This window comes from Myotis davidii, unplaced genomic scaffold (assembly GCF_000327345.1).
Source record: "Myotis davidii unplaced genomic scaffold, ASM32734v1 scaffold741, whole genome shotgun sequence".
NCBI classification, from domain to species: domain Eukaryota; kingdom Metazoa; phylum Chordata; class Mammalia; order Chiroptera; family Vespertilionidae; genus Myotis; species Myotis davidii.
The window spans coordinates 111,365-123,526 of NW_006291250.1; the positions used below are offsets into that span (position 1 = coordinate 111,365).

At 55.4% G+C, this 12,162-nt stretch overlaps 1 protein-coding gene across 1 annotated transcript in view; it reads right to left on the bottom strand.

The window, feature by feature from the left end:
* The window catches only part of EML2 (echinoderm microtubule associated protein like 2), a 24,764-nt gene extending 14,082 nt beyond the window's left edge, over positions 1 to 10,682 (bottom strand). Inside the window, exons 1-9 of the mRNA XM_006764406.2 lie at positions 10,622 to 10,682; positions 10,076 to 10,104; positions 8,911 to 9,040; positions 5,041 to 5,190; positions 4,235 to 4,304; positions 4,024 to 4,134; positions 2,840 to 2,935; positions 1,597 to 1,731; positions 511 to 610 (exon numbers count right to left, since the gene is read on the bottom strand). Of these exons, the coding sequence (XP_006764469.1) occupies positions 511 to 610; positions 1,597 to 1,731; positions 2,840 to 2,935; positions 4,024 to 4,134; positions 4,235 to 4,304; positions 5,041 to 5,190; positions 8,911 to 9,040; positions 10,076 to 10,104; positions 10,622 to 10,641 (841 nt within the window). The 5' untranslated portion in view covers positions 10,642 to 10,682. The remainder of the gene's footprint in view (positions 1 to 510; positions 611 to 1,596; positions 1,732 to 2,839; positions 2,936 to 4,023; positions 4,135 to 4,234; positions 4,305 to 5,040; positions 5,191 to 8,910; positions 9,041 to 10,075; positions 10,105 to 10,621) is intronic.
* Positions 10,683 to 12,162: the final 1,480 nt, after the last annotated feature.

Sequence of the window (12,162 nt, forward strand, 5' to 3'; positions counted from 1 at the left end):
CATCATCCAATATTAAGTAGGACAACATTCATTTACTCAATTCTTTTATTCATTTACGCATTCTTCCATTCATTGGCTAGAACAACCCCTTCATTCCCTCATAATTATCCAATATTAGGTAGGACAACATTCATTTACTAAATTCTTTTATTCATTTACTCATTCTTTCATTGGCTAGAACAACCCCTTCATTCCCTCATTCACTCATTCATTTCTCTGGGACAAACCACTTTTCCATCTATCCATCCATCCACAACTAGGTTAAACCATTTATTAATACTTCAAACTTGATCCCTAACATGGGATTTGCAGAGAACAAGGGCGGGAAATAAGATGTCACGGAGGTGGGAGTTTGGAGCTGAGCCTTGATGGGGGTGTTGGAATTGAACACGTAAGGATTTAGCCTGTTTAATCACACATTCCACACAGCAGAGTCAGAGGGAGGGAGACACAGCTAAAGGGGGTTAGGGAGGACTGGACTGGGGGCCAAACAGGTGGGATGACACTGACCTTTGCCCCAGACATAGAGGTTCCCTCCAGAGTCCCCGGTGACGACATCGCCACCCTCCAGAAAGGTCACACACAGCACGTACTTGGGTTTCTCGTGTTTCTAAGGCGGGGGAGGAGGGGAGGGTGTCAAGGTCGCTGAGCTGGGTGGCCTCCCGAGCTTACCTATCGTCCAGGACCCCTCCATGCTCTGGGTGAGGACCTGCGGGAGCATCCCCATCTCCGACCCACCTCCATGGCGAGCTCACGTCATCCATTTTCTGACCCCATTGTCTCTTTCCCGCCCCTGGACCCACTTCCTGCCTAACTTCTGTTCCCCTCTCTGTCCTCAGTTTCCCCTGCTCTCTTCCCCTTGGATTCCCCTCGCCCCTGACCCTCACTCCTCCCCTCTCCCTCCCTGCCTTCCTCCCCATCTCTGTCTCTACGTCATCTTCCCAGCCCCATCCCACCCTCTTCCCAGTGTCTCCAGCTCATCTCCGTCTGTGCCTGGTGTTCTCGAGGCCTCTCTTCTTGGGGTGAAGCCCCAACTCCCACCAAAGGCAGGGGAGCCCCATCAGAAGTGCCCCTGGATCGTCTCTCCTGGGCCCTCGGCTTCTCACTCGATTTCTGCCTCGGTGCACGTTCCTCTCCGCCAGTCGGCCTCTGACCTCTTTGTGGGTCCATAATATTGACAGCCTATACCAGTGGTCGGCAAACCGCGGCTCGCGAGCCACATGCGGCTCTTTGGCCCCGTGGCATGGGCCACGAAGTTTCAATCGCACTGTACGTGCGCGCCCGCACGTGGTATTTTGTGGAAGAGCCACGCTCAAGGGGCCAGTTTGCCGACCACTGGCCTATACTATCTGCTAGGAGCTGCTAAGCTCTTCACCCCAGTAATCCTCACGATTTCAGCGTGAAGGAGGGTCATCAGATCGCTGCGTCCACCCCATGGTCTAGAGAAGGACACTGAGGCCCCGGCAGGCAACAGCGCAGCACCTGCGTAACCGCCAGCCTCTGGGACCCTCGGGAGTACCTGTTGTCTGCCTGGGGGTCCCTGCCTGCCTCTTTCAGGCCCATCCTGTCCTCTCCGCCCCCCACCCCGGCACTCACCTCAAAGAGGCCCTGCCGCTTGCTCAGGCTGCCCCCCTCCAGGCTCCAGAAGTAGATGTGGGATTTCCCGCAGGTGATGATCACAGTGGGGTCGGTGGGGTGGAAGGTGGCCACCAGCACAGCGTCGTTGGAGCACTTTGGGGAGCGGGGGGTCTGAATGAGGTCCTCGGACCACCGGAGCCGCCACACCCACCCCACGCAGGAGCACCCCAGCTGCATGGGTTGTGCACTGCACACCGACTTGTCTATCTTTCCTCTCCGGGCAAAACGCACAGGAGGCAGGGCCCACCAGCGAAGCCTTACTGCCGTCTTCATTAACCTAACAGCAGGCACCAGGACAGCCCGACTGGGCACCTAGCACCGTGCTAAGCACTTTACATTTATCCCCACAGCACCCTATGAGGTAAGGCTCATCCGTGCCCCCCTATTACACATAAGGAGTGAGGCTTGCCTGGCTGGTGTGGCCCAGTGGTTGAGCATCAACCCATGAACCGAGAGATTGCAGCGGTTCAATTCTTGGTCAGGGCACATGCCCAGGTTTCGGGCTCCATCCCCAGTGGGGGGCATGCAGGAGGCTGCCAATCGATGATTCTCTCTCATCATTGATGTTTCTATCTCTCTCTCCCTCTCCCTTCCTCTCTGAAATCAATAAAAATACATTAAAAGGAAACAAAGCAGAAATGAGGCTCAGAGAGGGGAAGTTACTTGCCTAAAGCCACACAGCCAGGTAAGCATCGTGTTCAGCATCAACTCACATAGGTCTGACCCCAGAGCCCAGCCTCTCAACCATTTCTCCTTCCCAAACCGTGGGCCCCAAGCCAGAGCCCAGGTCTCCGGCCCCCAGCCCAGAACTGGCGTGTGACCTTGGACTAGGACTTCTCCCCTCCACCATGCCCAAGGTCCCTCATCTGTAAAGGAGGCCACTGCCCAGGGATGCAAGTCAAGGTCGGTCTTGGACCTGGCAGGACTGTGGAGTCAGCAGCCACCTCATACCAACCCTTCTGTTGGGCTGGTCCACCCACCCCATATCCCAACATCAAAGCCAAGGCCCTACAAGGAAGATGCTTCCATTTTACAGATGAGGCAACTGAGGCTCAGAGAGGGCAAGCCCAGAGTCACCAGCCAGCAAATGCAAAGCCAGGGTGTCAAGGTGAGCCTATCTCATACCAGACTCCTAACCACTGAGATCCAGCCGGTCCCCCCGGGGCACCCCGAGGAGAAGGGATGGGAAGGGTCACCCCACCTTGCTATCCACCACCTTGGCCTCCTTGGTCCAGTCCCACACGGAAAGCACGTGGTCGTTGGATTCATCCACCGCACAGAGCAGGTTGCCCCCATTCTAGGAGAGAGGGGCAAGGTGAATCAGGATCCATCCCCCCAAAACTCCCCCCTGTGGGGCACTTGCCACTCAGACCTGTTTTAAGATTTGCAAAGGCTCTGGCCCACGTTACATGAAGCACATGAAAATACACTCCTTATCCAGGAGCCATACACACGTTTAAAAGGTTTCTATAATTTTCCCTTTGAAATGACTTGTCCCTAAGAAGTGTGTCTAATTTGCCCTCAGTTAGAATTTCTCTGCAGTCATCTTGCAGTCAGGAATTCATACCGAGACCATCTAATCTCCAGTTTCCTATGAAATGCCTTTTATGTATATGAAATTAAACAAGTAATTAACTTGACAAGGTATTTTTTCATATCTTTAGTTAAACACAGGTTAATTTTGATTTTGCAGGATCTCTCTCTCTCTCTCTCTCTCTCACACACACACACACACGGGCAATAAAATCGCTTTTTTCCTCCCAAAGCTCTCAACTGTCTCGTTAGGACTGAGAAAACCCGTGAGGCTCTAACCCAGGGCTGCTTAACCTGTCTGTGGGAAGACTGGTTGTTTTTTTATTCCCCGATCCATGACAGATCAACACTTTGGTAAAATAATGATAAAAATGTAAAATATGGTTTTAAAAACAACACACCACCATACTTGGACGTGTGGGAATGTCAACTTGCTCTACAAATTCCTAAAGGCTTACTCTCAATTGCTTTACTTATCTTGCCCAGACCCGCCAACACCCATCTGGTTACAACAAGGCCCACCTCCCTGGACACCGGCCTGAAAATGCCTAAAGAGTCAGGGCCCTTGGAGAATGAAAGGTGGTGTGAGCAGCAGTGCAACAGCGTTACCTGATCTATAAGGGATCACGGAGGAGTTTGGGGCAATCGGGACCTACGGGTTCCCTTCATGGAGGCTAACAGAGCAGGTCTGTGAAGTCCCAGAGATGGGTGCCCAGCCCGGAGGGCCTGGGTGATTCCGCCAGGAGCAGGGCCTACACCCGTGGCATCCATCCCCAGGGGCCATCGGGAAAGTGCTGTGCTGGCTCCAGATTCTGGGGGTGGGGGGCAGGTGAGGGTGGGTGCAGGACTTACCGATTTGGAAAAGCCCACACAGCACACAGCTCTGTCAAACACGCCCAGGCCCAGCACGTGTAAAGTGGAGAGAGAAACTGAGTCCCAGACGCGCACATGGGGTGGCAGTGGCTGCAGGGAAGAGAGGCCTGTTACCTGGGGCGGCCCAGCTGCCTGCCCCCTACCCCAAGACCCCACTCGTCTCCTGGTCCTGCCCTCGTCACTCCGTTACCTTCCCTTCCTTAGTGGTGCCTGCCACCTGTCCGGTGGCAATGGTGACCATATCAGGGTGGACAGCCAGGCTGAGGAGAGAGAGGACAGATGAACAGGGCTCAGAGGGAGCGAGGGCGGCCAGGAGCCCCCCGACAGCATGCCACAGTCGTGATGCCTGGTTATTCATTCTACAGTTGATTGACTGAGTTGTTTAGTCAATCAATAGTATCAATAAAGAGGTACCCTCTGGGTACCCCAGCTCTGAAGCAGGACCTGGGCCTGTGGTCTCACCACAAATGTACCACAAATGGCCAGGAGAGGGCACCCACTTAAAGGGGCAGCCACTGTCCTGGCCGGTATATGCAGTGGTTAGGGTGTTGGCTAGCATACTGGAGGGTCTTCGGATCTATTCCCGGTCAGGGCACATGCCCAGGGTTGCGAACTCAATCCCCAGTGTGGGGAGTGCAAGAGGCAGCCAATCAATGATTCTCTCATCACTGATGTTTCTGTCTCTCTCTCCCTCTCCCTTCCTCTCTGAAATCAATAAAAATAAATAAGTAAATAAGTTAAGTAAAAAGAAAAATAAGTGGCCACACCAAGTAGGTCCAACAGACGGCTGGATTATCTGGGGTGCCAGCTAGAAGTTTTCAAAGGAAGTGAAATATCCAGGCACTTGAGAAAATTAACCAATATTTGAAATATAACCAATCTACACTTTTCCCCCTCTTAATTCAGCCTGCAGCCACCAAAGGCCCAGCCCCTCCCACCCCACCCCCAATACTGTCCCCAGTAGCATCTCTCTCCCGGCCCCCTCCCAGGCCTCACCATTTGATGTCATCGTTGTGTCCCAGGTAGTGCCGCTGCCTCTGTTCCTCCACGCTGTACAGCACGGCCACGGAGGCCACGAAGTACACTATCTCCCCCGTGGGCAGCAGGTAAAGGTTGGCGCGGCAGTCTCGGCCCCGGTAGCCATAGCTGGAGATGCCCGGGCTGGTTAAGGGGCCTGTTTGGCATTGCGTGTGCCGACTGCCTGCCGAACTCAACCAGGTAACGGGAGGTGGGTTTTCTTGCTTCCAAGCTTCCCCCCTCGGGGGCTTGAATGATGGTAGGCCCCCAGAATTATGTGTCCACCCAAATATTAACGCCGGAACCTGAGACTGTGGCCTTACTTGGAGAAGGCGTCTTTGTAGGTGTAATTGAGGATTTTAGGATGAGATCAGCTGGGGTGGAAGAGGCCATGTGACTCGACCTCTGAACCAGGAAGTCACTGCTCAAATCCCCGTCAGAGCACATGCCCAGGTCACAGGTTCAATCCCCAATGGGGGGCGTGCAGGAGGCAGCTGATCAAAGATTCTCTCTCATTGTTGATGTTTCTGTCTCTCTCTCTCCCCCCTCCCTTCCTCTCTGAAATCAATACAAATATATATATATATATTTTTAGCTCTTCACAGGGCCTTTTCTTTTTAGAAAAGATAGAGATTGGAGTGGTGCAGCTACAAGTCAGGCCCTGTGAAGATAGAGATTGGAGTGGTGCAGCTACAAGTCAAAGAACTCCTGGGGTTGTCAAACAACAGCCAGCAAAAGCTAGGAGCCAGACATGGACAAACCCTCCCCAGAACCTTGGAGGGAGTGGCCCTGCTGACCCCTGGCTTTGGGATTTCTGGCCTCCAGAGCTGTGAGAGAAGGGCTTCCTGGTGTTTTAAGCCACCACGTTTGTGGTCATTTATTACAGCAGCCACGGGAAATTAATATCACTTCCTGCCCAGCCCTCTCCCCCACGGGGATGCAGTTAAACCCATTCACGCTAATTCCGCTTATCCCCCCTCCCCCTTCTCAGAGCCTTCTTATGGGTGGGTCCCACCTCACTCAGAATCAAAGTCCTTACAAAAGCCCAGGCACGAGGCCTAACCCGACATGGGCCCTGATTCTTCATTCCTCTCCCCCTACTCAGCTCCGGTCCCAGGAGCTGTCCTCCCTTCTCACCTCAGCGGCTTTGCCCTTGCTCTTCCCTCTACTGGAGCCCTCCTCCCCTCCAGCTCTCATGGCCCCTCAGTTCCTCCCGCCCTCTGCTCAGTTGTCAGCTCTGGAGGAGGCCTTCCTGCCCCTGCTCTCTGAAACTGCAAACTCATGCACCCTCACTGCCGCCACCCCCTCCTGGCTCCATCTCTGTGCTGTGCACTCACCAGCATCTAATGCTATCTGTTCAATTATCTGCAATTATCTGCCTCCTCCGCTAGTGTCCGCTCTGGGAGGGTAGGGCTGTCTGTCCATTTTGTTCACTGCTGTACCCCCATGCCCAGATCAGGGCCTGATGCACAGCGGACATCCAGGGGTGGCAAAAGTAGGTGAATAATAATAAAAATAAACAAGACAATAATTAATGAATAAATAAGAATACAAGAATAAACTGATTCACGTCCGCATCACTATAAACCTACTTTTACAGCCCTCCCTCCCCCGTATGAACTCAATATCTGCTGAAGGAATGACCGACTCTCCCCTGTTGAGAACTTCCTGTGGCTCCCCAGGACTCCTAGGAGAAAGCCAAGCTCCTCCTCCGGCCTGGGTGGCCCCTCCTCAGCTCTAGCAGGGCTCCTGGCCTCCCTCCGCTGTTTTTAGAGTCCCTCAACATGCCAAGGTCATTACCACCCTCCCAGGCCGTGGCAGTAGCTTTCCCTTTGCTCAGTACATTCTACCTGCCACCCTTCTTAGCTGTCAACGCCTCCGCCTCCTCCGAGCTGCCCTCAGGCTCATCCTCCACTGGCACTTCCCCACTTAGTAATTATCTGGTTGACTTGTTAACAGTCCCTGCTCCCCAGTGAGACTGAGTTCCATGGTGGGGCACTCGGGCTATTTTGTTTACTTCTGTAACTCCTCCTCCAAGAAGCCCTTCCTGACCCCCAGTCTGGGGCAGCTGCCCCCTCGGGGTTCCCCCATCCCAGCCTTGCCCACTCTGGGTGGTCACTGTTAGGTATCTGTCCCCACATTGGACTGTGAACCCAGGAGGGCAGGCAGACACTGTCACAGTGACTACTGGATCCCCAGCCTCTGGCCTCAGAAAATGTTCAGAAAAGATTTGAATGAATGTCACCATGTATATCCCAACCCACACGAACTGCTGCACCTCGTAGCCATTTCTGAGATGGGAAAGGAGACCCACGCGGACGTCTGCTCTCAGCTGCCTCTCATCTGATGCTCTCAAGCTCATCCTGGCATGACGGCTTGGTGTTCCTAGATTCCCATGGATATTTCCGGCTGCCTCGAGGGCAGTCTGGGCTCCAGCATCCTGCCTCCTCCAGAGCAGACACCAAGGCCAAGAGAAGAAGACAGGGTTGGGTCTCATGGATGCTGATCCCAAGCTCCAGGGGGCTTTTGGGAAGAGCCTGGGGTCCAGAGTCAAAGTTCTTGACTCGGCCTATGGTGACTCCCTAGGACAGGGCTCAGTCCCCTCTCTCGGCCTCAGCTTCCTCATCTGGGAAGTGGTGGGAGTAACTCCCAGCCTGCAGGCCTCAGAGAGCACTTGGAGGCCACCGGTTGTAAAAATGCTCAACTCCACAAAAGAGAAGGACCATGTCATTCAACATATTTATACATCAAACAATTCAGAACAGCCGGGCTGGTGTAGCTCAGTGGTTGTGCATCGACCTACGAACCAAGAGGTCATACAGCAGTGCCTGGCATATAAGCGTTCAATAACGATTAGTTGTTATTTTATAATCCCTGTTTATGGGGCACATGTTACAAGCTCAGCACTTTTACACCTCACTTCACAGCTCTCCGAATCTGAGATCATGAAACCCATTTTTCAGAGGAGGCAACTTAGAGCCAGAGAGGCCAGGTAACTTGTCCAAGGGTCACACGGCCAGCAGGAGGTTGGGCTGGGGTTTCAACCCATTTGTGCCAGCCTCCACAGACAGCGATCTTAACCATTACCAACGTCTATTCGTCAAATTCCCCACGCTCACTCTGGACACAGAGCCCTTGTGCCCGCTGAGGCCTCTGTTTGGAACATCTGAGTTCTTCCTAATTGTTCAGTTCACAGACCACATGCCCCCTCCTCAGAGAAATTGTTATTCCCCTTGGATGAGCCTAGGCCAGTGGTTGGCAAACTGCGGCTCTCGAGCCACATGCGGCTCTTTGGCCCCTTGAGTGTGGCTCTTCCACAAAATACCGACTACTGTGTATGGGCCCCGGTTTCAATCGCATTTTACATGCGCACCCACACGTGGTATTTTGTGAAAGAGCCACACTCAAGGGGCCAAAGAGCCGCATGTGGCTCGAGAGCCGCAGTTTGCCAACCACTGGCCTAGGATACTGTACTCCCAGCTTTTACTACTAGCTGAAATTATCTTGTTTATTTAATCACTAGCTTCTGTGCTATCCTGTGTCCCCCACCCCAGCTTGAAAAGCTTGCAAATAGAAGAGAATCTGACATATGGAAGGCACCCAGCAAACATTTGCTGTTTCAGTGAATCATACAAGGTCCTTTCAGTGAACCCGCCTTCCTCTGCCCCCTCCGCCTCCAGGTCATCCTGACCCCTCAAGCCTGAGGAGCCTGGGAAGCCCCGTCTTCAGTACAAAGACGCTTCCATGTGCTGAGGTCCCACCCCAGAAGGACCTCTGCCCCCTCCTGACTGGGGGATGGGATGTGAAGGAGGCGGTGGGGGGAGGGGAGGGATTAAAGCAAGAGGATACACCCAGTCCAGCTTGAGTCTGCAGGAAGGCAGCTCGGAGCGCGTGTCCAGGCTGTAGGTGGGCACCAGCTCATCCGGGATCAGCATGGGCACTGGACGGCCCCGCAGGAACATCTTCACGGAGCCCTCCTCTGCCAGGACACCCCGAGAGGTCAGGTGCTAGCAGCAGCCCCCACCCTATTCCCTCTCCCCTTCAGGCTTCACTTTTAAAAAAAAAAAAGGTGGGGAAACTGAGCCAGAGGAGCAAAAGCCTAGTAGCCAGGTCCCCAGACCTCCAGCTTCGGGGGTCTCTCCCGAGCAAGCCCCCAACCAAGCCCCGCCCCCTCTGCGCACTTACCCACGCTGAAGATAGCTTCTTTGGTTTTGCTGTCAGGACAGAAGAAGGAAAAAACAGTTATCCTTTTTATTAGGGAGCAGTTCAGAAAAGGAGAGACACCGCTGCTTCGCCCCACCGCACCCGGGAGGCCTCTGATGAATAAAGGACCGGGGGCCGCGACAGGAGCGGAGCGCTGCCTCTCTGCAGGCCGTGTGCTTTGCTCGGTTGATCTTGCAGAGCCTAAGACTCCTGATACCCGGTTTTTTTTATGGGGGGGTTGGGGAGGATAGGGGAGAGTGTTGTTTGAGAACATGGACTCGGGGGCGTATCTGCCTGCGTTCAAACCCCAGCCCCGCCACTGCCTCGCAGCGTGGACAAGTTGCCCAACCTCTGCCTCGGTTTCCTCGTTTTTAAAAGGAGGATAATAGAGTACCTACTTTCCGGGTGGTTGCAAGGATTAAATTGGTTCACTCATGTTAAGTGCCTGGAGTAGTGCCTGTACAAGTCTATGTATGTGTTTGCTGATATTTGAATGGGGTTGAAATGTGTGTGTATGTTAATCCAGTCCCTGCCTTACTCTCACGCCCCAGTCCTGACCACGCCCACTGCCTCCTGGCCCCGCCCAGTCCTTCGGTAAGGCCCCGCCTCCAGGAGTTGGCCACGCCCGACATTCCGATCACACCCACTGGACTGATCCTGCCCGAGTTGATTGCTTCTAGACAACTGACCTCCCCGCCTCTGGTCCCGCCAGGCATTCGGACTACGACCACTTTCACGTGATCCAGTCCTCGAGTTGAGTCCCTCCACATCCGGAGATTTGGCCAGGCCCACCTACCCTCTGCGCACTTACCCACGCTGAAGATAGCTTCTTTGGTTTTGCTGTCAGGACAGAAGAAGGAAAAAACAGTTATCCTTTTTATTAGGGAGCAGTTCAGAAAAGGAGAGACACCGCTGCTTCGCCCCACCGCACCCGGGAGGCCTCTGATGAATAAAGGACCGGGGGCCGCGACAGGAGCGGAGCGCTGCCTCTCTGCAGGCCGTGTGCTTTGCTCGGTTGATCTTGCAGAGCCTAAGACACAGGCCCAGAGAGGCAGTGATCGCCAAAGATCACACAGCACGAAGCGGCAGGCACGCGATCCTGGAAGAGGGGAGTCACCGGGGACCCCTCCCTCCTAAACAGCACGCTCTCCCAGCGCTCCCCACCCGCACTCCCACAGCGCCCCAAACTTCCAGCAGCAAGGAAAGCCGTGAAGGTTTCAGGGGAGGGGCGTGTCTCCACGTTCCCTCCGTCGGCGGAAAGGAGTGATGCTCGCGGGCCTGGGTCCCTGGCGAGGGGGACTCCTGGGACTCAGGCCCCGGAAGCGCAGAGACAAGGGGGGGTCTGCGAGGGTCTCACCAAGCTCCAAAGCTACTCATGGCGGCGGCTGGCGGAGCTCCGGGACCGGGGGTGGAGCCGGGACCGGATGGTTGCAAGGATTAAATTGGTTCACTCATGTTAAGTGCCTGGAGTAGTGCCTGTACAAGTCTATGTATGTGTTTGCTGATATTTGAATGGGGTTGAAATGTGTGTGTATGTTAATCCAGTCCCTGCCTTACTCTCACGCCCCAGTCCTGACCACGCCCACTGCCTCCTGGCCCCGCCCAGTCCTTCGGTAAGGCCCCGCCTCCAGGAGTTGGCCACGCCCGACATTCCGATCACACCCACTGGACTGATCCTGCCCGAGTTGATTGCTTCTAGACAACTGACCTCCCCGCCTCTGGTCCCGCCAGGCATTCGGACTACGACCACTTTCACGTGATCCAGTCCTCGAGTTGAGTCCCTCCACATCCGGAGATTTGGCCAGGCCCACCTACGACCGCGCCCGTTTCCGCGGGGCACTGACCCAGGCTCCGCTCCACCCGGTTTCCTGCGCCTGAGTCGTCCCTACCTGGTCGCAGCCCCAGGGACCCCGGCCCCGGGTTCTGATTCGGCCCAGGCTGACATTCGGGCCACGCCCTCAAATTCCAATCACGCGCCTACCTCTGGATCCCCCATTCCCTGCAGAAACTCCACCTGAGACTCCATGGGAATTCTCCTTGACATTCATTCATTAGCCCACAAACCCAGCTCCTCTCTGACCTCTGCCCTGGCTCACCCAGGAGACCCGGACTATCCACGCCCATGTTCTAATGGGAGCCCCTGAGGGCTTTAACCACGCCCCTCGGCGTTGGCTCCGCCTCTCCCGGCCTTCCGTTTCCACCACGCTATCTCAGACGGGTCCCTCCAGGCTTCCGGCCCGGCCCCCGTCTTCTGAACCAGATGATCTCGTGGCCTGGGGCATCACCCTAAATTCCCCATCCTTTCCGATGCCTATCTGAGGTCTTGGCCCCACAGTCTGTGACCTGTCCCCGCCTCCGACACTCACCCTTCCTTTTTGGCGCTACAGTTGCTGCTAGAGGACGTGGTGCGGCTGCGGGGGTCTTCGCGGCGCACCGAGGCGAGGCGTTCTGGTGACAAGTAGCGGCGGGCACTGTGAAGAAGACAGAGCACACAGTAGGGGCGGATCCTGGGAGGCCAGCAGGCGACAGAGGGCGGAGGGCGAGGACCTCTGGGCACCGTTCACTACTGGAGTTCGGGCACATGCGTCCATCCCTCTCCACAAGGTCTTGGAGGAGGCGGGGGTCCCCAGCTGCTGCGCCTTACCTGTGCCGGGAGGTGGCCTCCTTCTTGGGCGAGGATGGGGACGTGGCATAGCCACCCACGCGCCGCGGGGGTCCTGAGCCATTGAGGGGCGTCCTGGTGGGAAGGCCTTTCAAGAGCTGACACACTAGAGAGATGGGGGCGAGGGGGACAGAAGCAGGTGAGGGTGAGGTCCAGGCCCGGCCCCTCCCTACCTCAGCCCCCCGGTCTAGCGAAGATACCCGAGGCTGTGGTGCCCAGGCGCGGAGGCGCGCGGC